Below are 13,800 nucleotides of genomic sequence, written 5' to 3'. Positions count from 1 at the left end.
GAGGGCCCAGAAAATCAGGATTTTAAAAAAGATTCCCAGGGTGATTCGAATGTGCAGCCAAGGTTGAGAACCACTGTTGTAAAGCATTTTAGACTCACCGATTACCTGTGAATAGGAGGATAGCACGAGTGGGGGATAGAGTGTGGAGTGGGAGGAGAGGGGGGGTCTAGAATAAAAGACTTGTTTCTCATTGTTTACCTTTTTAGAACATTTTGAATTTTTCTATATGTGTATATTACTTTTCAATTAAAAACACTTGCGTTAGCCCAGGTTGAAAACAAGAGGTTAACTCGAATAAAAAGTGGCAACATAAACAACAAAAAACGTCAGTAACTTAATCCATATCAGAGGTAGCATTGTAGCTAATATTCATAACAAAATATGTAACTTTACATAATTCTCCTAAACATTCGCGGCATTCCCCAGAAGGTGATCAGAGAACCAGCTTCCTCAAATCAAAGTTGAAACTGTTTCACCACTCGCGGGCCTCTTGTGGTCAGACTGCGAGACTGTGTCTCCTTCCTGGTGGTCCTCCCACCCCCCAAGCCAGCACAGCAGCCTGGACTATAGTAAGAATAGTAAACAATGAAAATAATTGTCAAATGAAATATTGGATGAAACCCTGATCCAGCGGAACTACACCATTAGGCAAATAAAGAAGCCCAGAGAGGTTTCTCGACTTGCCAATATAAAATTGTACAATAACAGTTGCATCATACTTTCTTCTAACTTACTCAGGTTCATTTATGCACTTGGCAGAAAGAGAGGGGACATGAACATAAGTTACATTGCAGCAATTCCACTGGCAATTTTACTGAGACTGTATCTGTCTCAGCTCTTGGTCAGAGGGTCTTTGTTCTCAGACTCCTCAGTGTGAGCATCTTTCTGCCCTCCTGCAGTTCAAGGAACTTCTGAGTAACTTGTTGCAGTCAGTTTTAACTTCACTTGTTTTGATGACTTTAGCATTTAATTCATCTGCCACACTCCTTTGTAACAGTTAAGGTTTACAAAATATTTTCAAATGTATGACTTGATTTAGTTCCACAGTAAATCTTCAAGGTAGGTGTGATGTCACCCTCAATTTCTTAATGAGGAAACAGGGCCAGAGTGGTAGAAGAGCCTCAGGTCACAGGGGTGGAAAAGAACTTGTCTTCCTTCTACAGACCCGGTGATTTTTAGACTGGATTGAACTGACTTGTGGTCGTTGCTTCTTTCAGTGAGAGGGAGAGGGGGAGATTCTCTGGATCTTTCTCGCTGAGCAGGGGTGGGGGGGAGGGGGTGTGAGTAAAATATCTGACTCTTCACAACCCTTTACTTAAGAGTTCCCCCAGCCGAAACCGGTTTGGCTCAGTGGATAGAGCGTCGGCCTGCGGACTGAAGGGTCCCAGGTTCTATTCCGGTCAAGGGCATGTACCTGGGTTGCAGGCACATCCCCAGTAGGAGATGTGTAGGAGGCAGCTGATCGATGTTTCTCTCTCATCGATGTTTCTAACTCTCTATCTCTCTCCTTTCCTCTCTGTGAAAAATCAATAAAATATACTTTAAAAAAAAAAAAGAGTTCCCCCATTGTGATGGAAACCTTATGGACTGTATTTTTCACCTTTTAAGTATCATTCCAATCTATATATATGAAAGGCTAAGTGTCTGTCTGACCAGTAGCTATGATGTGTACTGACCACCAGGGGGAAGACACTCAACACAGGAGTTGCCATGATGCGCACTGGCCATTTAAAAGGAAATGGCACCATGGACCTGGCTCTGACAAACCAACACTCGGCTTCCCCAAGTGGGACACAGGCCCCACCACCACCCTGGAGCAACATCCTGCCAAATCGCAGCCAACGCTGCCAAGAACCCATAGCACAAAATGCAGCCCACAGCCCAGCCCAGCCCAGAAACGGTGGCTGTGGGCACCGGGTAGTGACGTCACGTAGCAATGCCCAGATTCCTCTCCCTAGTGACTAGCCTCCTTGGAGTTTCTTCAGCCCAGGAACAGGACTTGCTTTATACCCAGGTGGAAACATTTTACACTTTAACCAAATGTTTGTGAAGCATTTTCACATGCCTCATCTCGTTTGATCCTCACAGAAGTCCTGGAGTAGGTAGAAAGGAGACTTGGTAGAATCCTATTTTCTTTTCATTAGCTGGAAAACGGAGATTTAGAAAGTTTAGAAACTTGACCCAACTGGAAAGAAGTAAGAAATGGTGGACCTTGAAAATGACTTCAGGTTTTCTCACTGCACAGAATATGGTCAAACACTGCTACAGTTAAATATTTTACCCTTTGTTCTCCCTGCGTGATCTACAATAATAATCTGCTTCGTGTTGATATTTACTGCTGTGTTGCTGACAATTACCTGGAAGAGAAGTTGGGGTGCTTCACTGGGCTGGAAAAAGTTTAGCTAAATCAGAAAGCAGGTCTAATTAAGCAAGTTTATTCTATATATATAAAAGGCTAAGTGGACTCGAGCATGCGCGATACATATAAAGCTCTCACTGGCGCCAATCACACACATGTGTTTCCATCTGTCATTGTCGATCATGAATTTGGTTGACATTTCTACTATAGAGAAAGGGCGAATAGCAATATTAAAATATTTCTTCTAATTTCCTTTCAATGTGCACCGGGACACTAGTGTTCTTTTATAAAATCCATTAGCAGTTCCCATATCCTGGATTTTGCTTCTCCTCCTTCCCCTACCCCATCACTATCACACTCTAGTCAAACTTATTAAACTCTATTCTGAACTAAGACTAAATGGATAAAAGAAAATTAATATGTGCATGTTTTCATAAACTAACAGGCTTTTTTTTTATTACAAGAAATAATGTTGGGCCCAGCTGATGTGGCTCAGTGATAGAGCACCAATCTATGAATCAGGAGGTTGCAGTTGGATTCCAGGTCAGGGTACATGCCCAGGTTTTGGCCTGATCCCTAATAGGGGCCATGAGGCAGCCGATCAATGGTTATCTCTCATCATTGGTGTTTCTATATCTCTCTCCCTCTCCCTTCCTCTCTGAAATCAAAAATAAGTGGGGAGAAAAAAAAGAAGAAATAATGTTGGTAAGGGTACACAGGAACATGTACATTTATAAACTCTTGGTGAGAATATAATTTGGTGCAATTTTTCTAAAGGGCAGTTAGCATTACATCTAACAAAAGAGAGAGATCTTAAAAATATACATACCCTTGGCCCCAATTATTTTTTTCCTATGATTATTTTCTAAGGAAATAAACACTGATATGTACAGAGCTTTAGCTTTAACAGTGCACCGCACAAAGGTGTAGCTAAAAGGAAATAATCTAAATGTTTCCCAAAAGACATTAATTATAGTCCTTCCTTACAATGGAATATTTTGTAAGAATAAAAAATTATCTTGGGAAAGAATATTTAACTATATAGAAGTATTTCACTATATACTCTGAAGTAATGAAAGCAGATTAAAGACAGTATGTAAAATATCCTATGTTCACACACACACACAAAAAGTGCTTAGAAAAAAAAAGGGAAGAAAATGCTCTATAATATTGGTGCTTACCACTGATTGCAGGTGTTTGTGATGTTCTTTTTTGTATTTTCCAAATTGTCTGTAATGAAGTCACGACTTCTGCAATGAGGAAAAAAAGTTACGTAAAACAGAGTTAAATTGCTCATGACTGAAAATGTCCCAATTGTCCTGCTCTCAGTGGGCCCAGCAGTGCTGGCAAACCATTGGGAGTGATGTTGTAATGTGGCATTTCAGGCACAGTCCCAAGACTGGTGAGGGGAGGGTTCAGAGAAAAGGCACCAAGTCACAAGACTGAAAGTAGGCCCTGTGTCCTTCACACAGTCACAGACTTCTGATGACAGCACAGGACTGGAACCAGAACTTGGTTCTGAGCACACTACTCCCAGTCTTTGGTGACCTCCATAAGAGCTGATGGTAATATTTACTGACGATGATGTTGCTTTAGTTTATGACTCTTCAATATGCTTTTAATATTCAAACTTACTATACTTTCATTATGTGCGTCCGATGTATTTGCTTCTGGGTTAGACTGTGTGTGTGTGTGTGTGTGGCCACCACACTACCATATATGTTAAGTGACCACTGAAAATGTCCCTGTTCTTCATATATATATGGAGGATATATATATATATATATATATATATATATATATATATACCTATATATACATATATATGATTTATTTAACAAAAATAGTTCATATGTGACTATGCTGGATTCTTTTTTTTGAATATATTTTTTATTGATTTCAGAGAGGAAGGGAGAGGGAGAGAGAGAGAGAGAGAGAAACATCCATGATGAGAGAGAATCATGGACCGGCTGCCTCCTGCACGCCCCCTACTGGGGATCGTGCCCACAACCCGGGCATGTGCCCTTGACCAGAATCGAACCTGGGACCCTTCAGTTCGCAGGCCGACGCTCTATCTATCCAATGAGCCAAACCAGCTAGGGCTATGCTGGATTCTTGATTATCGTTTTTCCCCTTCTGAAGATTGGTAATGAATATTTCAACTTAAACGATATGATATCTGTGTTTTGCTTCAAAATAATCTGGGGGTGAGTGGAGAAGTTGGAAATATATATGAAACAAGGTTGGCTATGAGTTGATAATTTTTGAAGCTAAGTGATGGGTTCTTGGGAATTCAGTGTGTTATTCATGCTCCTTTTCTATATGGTTGAAATTTTCAATAATAGAAAGTGTAAACCTTTAAATTAAGAAGAACATCTTAGTCACTCTGGTCATTTGTGACTAACCAGTCTACCTTGTCCACAATCCTCCTTACAGTAAACAGTGTTAACTATAACTTGAAAACTTTTAATTAACCATAAAGGCAGGATGGTTTCTTATTAATAAGCCTCAATGGGAAATAAAGCGAAGAAGCACCTTGTTCCTAATCAAGCAAAATGGGGAAAGAATCATGATTCTTTCTCTTAACTTCAGTCTTTTTAGAAATTAAAACATCGTTGGAAACAGACCTGATTCCATTCAAATTAGCAGCCAACAAAAGCAATTGTTCTGTTTGACTATGTCTCAATGAGTTTCCAGTATAAAAAAATGCTATACCTGAATTTCTGTGTGCATTCTTTATTAAAATAGCAAGAGGAGTTGGAAAGAAAAAACATTTAACCTTACAATGTGAAGCAATAAAAAGTTCACCACAATTCTAATCAGATCTTTCTCTCTTCTTCCTCCTTCTCTACCTCTTCCTCCTCCTCCTCCCACTCCTCCTCCTCCTCCACCTCCTCCTCCTCCTCCTCCTCCTCCTCCCTCTCTATTTAGACATATATGCCTTCATTAATTTGGGCCAAAATTCATATTCATTGCACTATCCCATTATTTCCTGTATTTATTAATGAGTCAAATTTAGTGCCCAGTTGTAACAAACTATTCTGGCATATAATAGTTTGGGCTTCTGTCTTATTCTCATTCAATTATTCTTATGTATTAATTAACAAGTTCCATGAAATTTTTATCAAACCAAACTGTTATGTTTTGTGTGACAGTCGAAATATTATAAAAGAGCAACATTGCTCTTTTTATTATCTTTTTTTTTACAATTTATATTCTTCTAATGTGGTAAACACAAAACAAAATTTACCACCTCAACCATTTTTAAATGTACAGTTCAATAGCATTGTTGTGAAACAGATCATAAGAACTTTTTTTCTTGCAAAACTGAAACTCTGTATACATTAAACAATAACTTCTCTTTTCCCTCTCCCCACCATTCTACTTTCTGTTTCTGTGAATTTGACTACTTCAGATGCCTCAGATAAGTGGGACCATACAGAATTTGTCTTTTTGTGACTGGCTTTCTCACTTAGTATATATATGACATTTGATTATCCATTCATCCAGTGGTGGCTACTTGGGTAGCTTCTACATTTTGGCTATTGTGAATGAAGCTGCTATGAACATTGCTGTACAAATAACTATTCAAGTTCCTGCTTTCAATTCTTTTTGGGTAAATACCCAGAGGTGGGATTGCTGGATTATATGGTAGTTCTATTTTTAATTTTTTAGGAACCTCCATACTGTTCTCCATAGAAGTTGCACCATTTTATAATCTTACCAGTAGCTCACAAAGGTTCCAATTTCTCCATATCCTCACCAACACCTGTTATTTGCTGTTTTTTTTTATACTAGCCATCTAGATGGATGTGTAAGATCATATCTATTTTGGTTTTGATTTGCATAACTGTGATTATTAGTGATGCTGAACATTTTTTCACATACTTGGTCATTTATATATCTTTTAAAAAATCTTTATTGTTGAAAGTATTATGAATGTACCCTTTTTGCCCCCTTTACCTCTTCTAGCTCGCCCTTGCCCTCACCCCAGGCCTTCACAATCCTATTGTCTGTGTCCATGGTGTATGTCATTTTTGAAGAAATGCAATGTCTCATCAGCAGGTGTACACCAAAAGATAAAGTTCAAGGCAAAACTTTGAGTTCAAGTTTTGGATTATATAATTTTATATTATCCATCAATTATGAACATAGTTTATCTTTATGCTGAAAGGATTGCAAGAATCTTACAAGTATGACCTCTTAGTCAGAATGGACCTTAAATATTATATAGTCCAATTTCCAGACCCAACAGAAATATAAGTGAATTTCATAGTATGAATTTATATGTATTTCATAGAAATAATTTATAAAACCACTAAAGGATTAATATAAAAGGAACATATCTATCAAATTGAATACTCAATAAACTTGATTATAAGTACCTGAAAAGATATATGGAAAAGTGGCTGCATATTTTTTTTAAAAAAGATTAGAGGGATAGCCAGCAATAGATTTATAATAGTCATCGCTAAAAAGTACAATTATTGAATGGTTAAAAAAAAATTTTATTCTTAGCATTTTCTTTTATATATTTTTTATTGACTCCCCCCACTCCTTTTTCTAATAGAAGAAGGGAGAGGGAGAGGGAGGGAGAAACACCAATGCGAGGGAAACATTAACCGGCTACCTACTGGGGATGGAGCCAGCAACCTGGGCATGTGCTCTGGCGGGGAATCAAACCAGTGACTTCTTGGTGTGTGGGACGATGCTCAACCAGTTGAGCCACATGGGCCAGGGCCATTCTTAGCATTTTCTAATTTTTAATTTTATAATCAGAAAATAGTAAGTGCTATTTTTAAAAATTATATTAATTGAGATTAGTTTTCTCAAAGTGTGGTCCACCCATCGCCTACATCAGAATTACCTGGCTGTACATTTAAAATGCAGATTTCTTAGCCAAGTCCCAGGTTACCTTAATCAAAATTTCTTGATGGTATGGTCCCAAGAATTAGCTTTTTAAACAAATACCCTGATGACTTCTCATGCATATTAATAAGGTCCATAAAGAGTTGATTAAGATTAAATAAGCTAAAGTACCCCCTCTCAGTGCTGTCTTTATATTCAGGCTAGAATTTTTCTACTAAATCTCCCAATTTTCCTACCAGCATGTAAACAAGTCAGAAAGTCCACTGGATTTCTAAGAAATGTGGGCATGACTCCTCCTCCAGCAATTCTAGATTTTCCTGATTTCCTGATAAAAGAGCTATCTGAAGGATAGAACAACCCTGCTATAGAGACCCGATGAGATCAAATGGTTGAAAGGATCTTAGGTCATTCAATAGCAACATCATGATTGAGCCCCTGCTGATGGGCTTCCTGGTCCATGCTGATCACCTTCATATGGCCCTACTAGCCCTCCAAGGGGTCCTCAAACTTTTTAAACAGGGGGCCAGTTCACTGTCCCTCAGACCATTGGAGGGCCGGACTATAGTTTAAAAAAAAAACTATGAACAAATTCCTATGCACACTGCACATATCTTATTTTGAAGTAAAAAAACAAAACGGGAACAAATACAATATTTGTATTTGCATGTGGCCTGCGGGCCGTAGTTTGAGGACCCCTGCAAGCTACTCCTAACTATTCCTCATCTGTAAAGTGAAGATGGTGATAATACTCATCTTTTCAGATTTTTCTTTTGTTTTTTTTTTTGGTTTTGTTTTTTTTAATGCTGGAAACCAAGAGCTCAGAGTAAATCCATGCCCTTAGCAGTATGTTTTGGATTAGCCATGAAGAACTTCCTGATGATTGGTGCTGTGACACAAATCATCAGCATCTATGTGCTAGCTACTACTTTAAGCACTTGACTTAACACATACCCTCTAAACAATTACACGAGGTAGTTATTATTATCCCTATTTCTACAAATGAAGAAAGTGAGGCTTAGAGAGGCTCAAGGTTTACAGAGTTAGGAAGTGATGGTCAAAACTTAAACCGAGAACCTCACCACTTAAAAAACTTCACTATACTGCCTCTTTTCATAAACTTACTTTCCCACTAACTAAATATACACAATACTTCTAGTTACTTAACTACCTTTTCTTAATTCTTAAGAACTTTTTTCTTACCCAATTTTTCATGCAGAAAAATTAATGAATGAAATCAGGATTTCCATATTCACCTGGAGAATAACATTCATTGTGTCTTAAGCAAAAATGAAAATAATAGCCCTAACTCGTTTGGCTCGTGGATAGAGCATCAGCCTTCAGACTTAAGGGTCCCGGGTTTGATTCCAGTCAAGGGCACCTGGCCGAGTTGTGGGCTGATCCCCGGGGGGTGGGGGTGCGGTACGGGAGGCAGCCAATCAGTGGTTCTATCTCATCATTGATGTTTCTATCTCTCTCCCCCACTCCCTTCCTCTCTGAAATAAATAAAAATATATTTTTTTAAATGAAAACAACAATGTATGGACAAGGTCATGTAAATTCTTGAAAATAAGCAGTAGAAACATATCACCCATGTATTGATGTTAAAGGTTATAAATGAATCAAGGAATTAACCTCTAAGCACATTGGATAGTATTTTAACATTATCCTTCAAACAATATGTGATTCACCAAATGAAGAATCTCTCCCTACCCAAGTCACTCCCTAAAAACACCCATGTGATGCACTGCAGGCTCTTACTTTCCTTCAAAGATCTCGAGAACTTGATTGTGTTCTTGCCTTGTGCTGCCTTGCCTGTTGCTTCCCATCAGAGGAAAAGCTTCTGCAGGACCCTGAGGAATGGAACATAGTATCCCCACGTCTCCCCTCAATCTACCCTTCCCCAATCCCAAGCAAGCACATTGTTTCCAGAGGCTGTCTTAGGACTCCTCTGTGGAAAGGACAAGAAAATTGACAAGGATGGCAAGAGGTCCTTCCATGTTTTTACCTTGACCAGTCTGGAGCAAACAGATGGGTTTATATAAGGGGGTGTGTGGATTACAAAAGGAAGTTGGCCATTGCCTGTGTATACTTTGTTGTTAAGTCCGTGTTCTTCATGGTCAAGCAGATAAAAATCAGTTTACCTGTTAAAAAGCAGTACGGAGAGGCAAAGCAGGGGAGTGGGGGCAGGGTGATAAGAGATCAACCAAAGGACTTGTACGTATGTATATAAGCATTACACACGGACACGGGGGTGCAGGGGGAGCATGTGCTGAGGGGGCGGTGAGAGTGGCCAGGGAGGGGTCGATGGGGGAAAAAGGAGACATGTGTAATACTTGAAACAAGAAAGCATACAAAAATTTTAAAAAGCAGTAAGGTATTATTCAGCTCTGTAACCCACCCAAATCTCTGGTGGAAATATTGTTTGACTGAAATGTGGCAAGCACACTGGGATGCTTCAAGACTCAAGGAATGCAGAATGTGTGCTGCGATCCTCTGAAAATTATCTCGAAATATCCTACTACTGCTCATACAGTTCCCTCTTGTGGCTAGAAGAAACATTTACTTAAGGTTTTATCATCTTATCTACAGGACATTTCTAAGTTTGTTAATCATGAAAGCACTCATAACAATACCCCCAAGCAAAAGTTTTAAAACAAACTTATTCAGGCCATATAATACATTTTTAAAATGTCTAGTTTCAGGCGAAACTTAATGCAGGTACAAATTTGAATATATTTATTCAAAGACAGCCAAGGAATTAAAATGTGTGAATGCAAGTGTGTTAATACTTTACGATGCCATTAACCTCACAAACTTACTTTCTCACTAACTATACACAATCAAACAAAGCAAGAGTTTCCCAAAGCCCATTTTAGTCCCTGAAAATACATTTGGCACCACTGGAAGTCCAGTTAATAAAAAAAGACCATGGAGTCACAAGTTGAGAAACTATCCTTTAAGTGTAATAAACTTGGCAAACGAGCTCAATTCAGCTTCAGTTAATGGCACATACATTATTATGTTCAGACTATGTAGGTAAGTTATAAGGCCTCCAGAATTAGACACTGTGCACTTGTCTTTCATTTACTCATTATTACTTCCTCAATGCTCTATTGAGAACATGTTGGCATTCGTTACTAATGGTTGTATTTCCTGGTTTCTTTTTTTAAAATATATTTTTATTGATTTCAGAGAGGAAGGGAGAGGGAGAGATAGAAACCTCAATGACAAGAGAGAATCATTAATCGGCTGCCTCCTGCACGCCCCCTACAGGGGATCAAGTCAACATGTGCCCTGACCAGGAATGGAACTGTGACCCCCTGGTTCATAACCCCCTGGTTCATAAGTTGACGGTCAACCACTGAGCCCCCGTGGTGGGGTGTCTTATTTCTTATTAAATGTTGGACCAACGTAAATAAAGAATGGAGCAAAAGAGAACTTCTGATAAAAGCTCCACCCAACCGAGCTGTCAACGAAACACTCAGTGGGTCAAAATTCAATAATCCTCCAAAACCTTTCTCTCCTGTCTCACCAAGACACCTCACCTTCGAGAACAGGGGCCCATCTATGAGAGGCTGCGTCCCACAGATGCAACCCCGGGCTCTCCCTTCCAGCAACGCAGCACCTCCTCCACCTGGGTGCTCCTCCTTTAAAGACCCATCTTTCCTTTAATCTTTGTCTTCACTTTAGTTCCCCAAGAAGCCGACCTTGAGACAAGAATACACCAACAAATAGTTTATTTTGGTGGTGACCTCAGGAAATGCCATCAGGGATGTAATAGAAGGGAGGGAGGACGGCCAATAAAGGCAGTGTTTTCAAGCATGTTGGCACTATGGATAACAGGTGCTCAGTCCCTCTGGGGAATGCTGGGAATCAGTGTAGAACCCATGTCTCTTAGTTATTCTGCCTGAGAATCGAGGGAGCTGGAGATGTATTCAGGGATGGGCAAATGTAGGTTTGCAGTCCTGAGAACATGAAACAGTTTATTTTTGTATTATTATTTATTAATTATGGTATTATTTATTCACGTTACAATGGTAAACCTACGTTTGCCCACCCCTGTACACCAACTCTAATCAATTATTAGTTAAGGGCTGCTCTGGGAGGCATTAAGTCTCCACACACCCAGCCTCCATGCTCACAGTTGGACCTCTAGCCACTAGAGAAAGCCATTGCAAGGTGCTGCCGCTGCTGGCTGTTGGTAAAGCCCTGAGGAGACATGGGCAGGGCCCCATGCTCCACGGGTGTCTGAGATTTCAATCTGGAACACTGAGACCCATTATCAAATGCCAGGGCTCACAGAATAGGGGTGAAGAAAGGTTCTGGAGTCAGACTGATTGTTTCCAAAATCTGGGTTCTTCTCCAAGCTTCAAATTCCGCAAAGGATTGTTGTGGGGATTGAATAATGTAATTCATGTAAAAGTATCCAGTATTGTTTGCAACAGGCACATAGTACACATTCCTTCAAATTCAAGTTATTAATATTATTACTAACACCCGATGACCTTACAGAGACCTAAAACCAAACAGAACCTTAAAATGTTCTGCTTGCCCCAGCCATTTGGCTTCAGTGGATAGAGCGTCGGCCCACAGACTGAAGGGTCCCAGGTTCGCTTCCAGTCAAGGGTACCTACCTCGGATGCAGGCTCCATCCCGGCCTTGGTCAGGGCGTGTGTGCAGGAGGCAACCAATCTATGTGTCTTTCTCGCATCGATGTTTCTCTCTCTGTTTCTCCCCCTCCCTTCTACTCTCTACAAAATAAAAAAATAAAAAATAAATAATGGAAAAATATCCCGGGTGAGGATTAACTAAAAAAAAAAAAAAAAAAAAAAAAAAAAAGTACTGTTTGACCAGGCTGCCCAGCAGAGACCCAAAAGTTCCAGTCTTGCTACTGGTACGGTGTGTACACTGGCACCAGTGAGCAGAACTGATGAAATCTCTGGGACTCTGTCCAACTCGTCTTAAAGACATGGCCAGACCCCTGAATTATCCTCAGGGGGAGGGAATTGTCTCCAGCTGAGTGGGGCTCAATAGCAGAGTAGATACATCTCCAACAAAAGTAGGTTCTAGAATCTAGGGCAAGCTCACCTCAGGGTCCAGCTTACCTTCTCCACACTATTTTCCTCCCCAGCTACTCAGACAGTGTTTAATTCTTATGTTTACGAGAAAAAGGAAGGGAGGGAAGAACTAGTGCTTATCCCTCTCCACAGCAAGTTCTAACACAAAAATGTAACTTCCCTTTCAATAAGCAAGTATTTTTGGAATTCCGTAGTTCAGATGAAATTACATGGTTCACATGTTCAAAGCATTTTTTCCCCAAACTGTTTTTCCTCCACGGTGTGAAGACCAGACTTTTGGAAAGACTCAAACTTTCATTACAGTTCGGCCGTACAGGATATAAAAGTCAGGTGGGTCCTGTTTAGGTTTTTCTTTGTTACTAAACATTAATAGCAAGAACAGATTTGGGAAGTGGTGCAGAGGGCATGGGGAGCCCTTTGAAGCCACATAAAGACATCAAACAAAAGGAAACTTAGAGAAAGGTGATACTATTTTCCAGAAATCAGAAAATGCTATTTTTTTAGGTCTCTAAGATAATAAATATGTAGTTTATTTCAGTACAATGCAGTATTTTTCTAAATCACTTCCTGATAATGAAGATTATAATTGAAATTGCAAAATTTAAAAAAATGTTTAGCTACGAATACTTACAGACCCTTGGTTAAAAAACGTGCCCTTAATTAAAATGAACACACATCCTTCAGAATTGATACAGATTAGAGAGGAAAAGCTGGGTCTTATATCCCCCTTGATTCATCACCCCCTTGTGCTGGGGCGGAGGACACAGCTCTCTTTCAATGTTGGCCTTAGCCAGGCCTGGTTTGATCCTAAGAGGACTTCCTAATACACCTCCTGTTCCCTAATCTCTGCCTCAGAATCAGCTTCCCTGAGAACCCAATTTGTGGCAGGTACCCACAGCCCAGCAACGCATATCTAGACACCTGAAACCCTCAAGTCTAAACCCAAAAGAGTAGAGGAAGTCAAAGCAGATTATTACTGTCTCTATGTGAAACTGTCTTGTGTTCAGTTAATTGGTAGTTTTAATGATCACTTTCAGGAGGAAATTTACCTATCTTTTTTAAAAATAGGTAATATTTTAAAAACATATTTTTTATTGATTTCAGAGAGGAAGGGAGAGGGATAGAGAGACAGAAACATCAATGAGAGAGAATCATCGATAGACTGCTTCCTGTACATCCCCCACTGGGGATCCAGCTCACAACTTGGGCATATGCCCTGACCGGGCATCGAACTGTGATCTTCTGGTTCATAGGTGGACACTCAACCCCTGAGCCATGTTGGCCGGGCCTCTCTTTCTTTTAAGTCACTTCAACAGATTAAAAATGGAAATGCCTTATGACCCAGTGATTTGATTCCAGTTCTGGGAATATATCTGAAGAAACCCAAAAACACTAATTAGAAAGAATATATGCACCCCTATGTTCATTGCAGCATTATTTACAGTAGCCAGGATTTGGAAGCAGCTCAAGTATCCATCAGTAGATGAGTGGATA

At 39.7% G+C, this 13,800-nt stretch overlaps 1 protein-coding gene across 1 annotated transcript in view; it reads right to left on the bottom strand.

Annotated features, from left to right (window-relative positions):
• The window catches only part of PDCD1LG2 (programmed cell death 1 ligand 2), a 132,235-nt gene that overhangs the window by 39,294 nt on the left and 79,141 nt on the right, over window positions 1–13,800 (bottom strand). The window contains exon 6 of the mRNA XM_023758422.1: window positions 3,541–3,609. Within this exon, the coding sequence (XP_023614190.1) occupies window positions 3,541–3,609 (69 nt within the window). The remainder of the gene's footprint in view (window positions 1–3,540; window positions 3,610–13,800) is intronic.

This window comes from Myotis lucifugus, unplaced genomic scaffold, assembly GCF_000147115.1.
Source record: "Myotis lucifugus unplaced genomic scaffold, Myoluc2.0 scaffold_130, whole genome shotgun sequence".
Taxonomy (NCBI): domain Eukaryota; kingdom Metazoa; phylum Chordata; class Mammalia; order Chiroptera; family Vespertilionidae; genus Myotis; species Myotis lucifugus.
The sequence above is the reverse complement of the archived record's forward strand: the minus strand, read 5'-3'. Positions and strand labels throughout refer to the sequence as shown.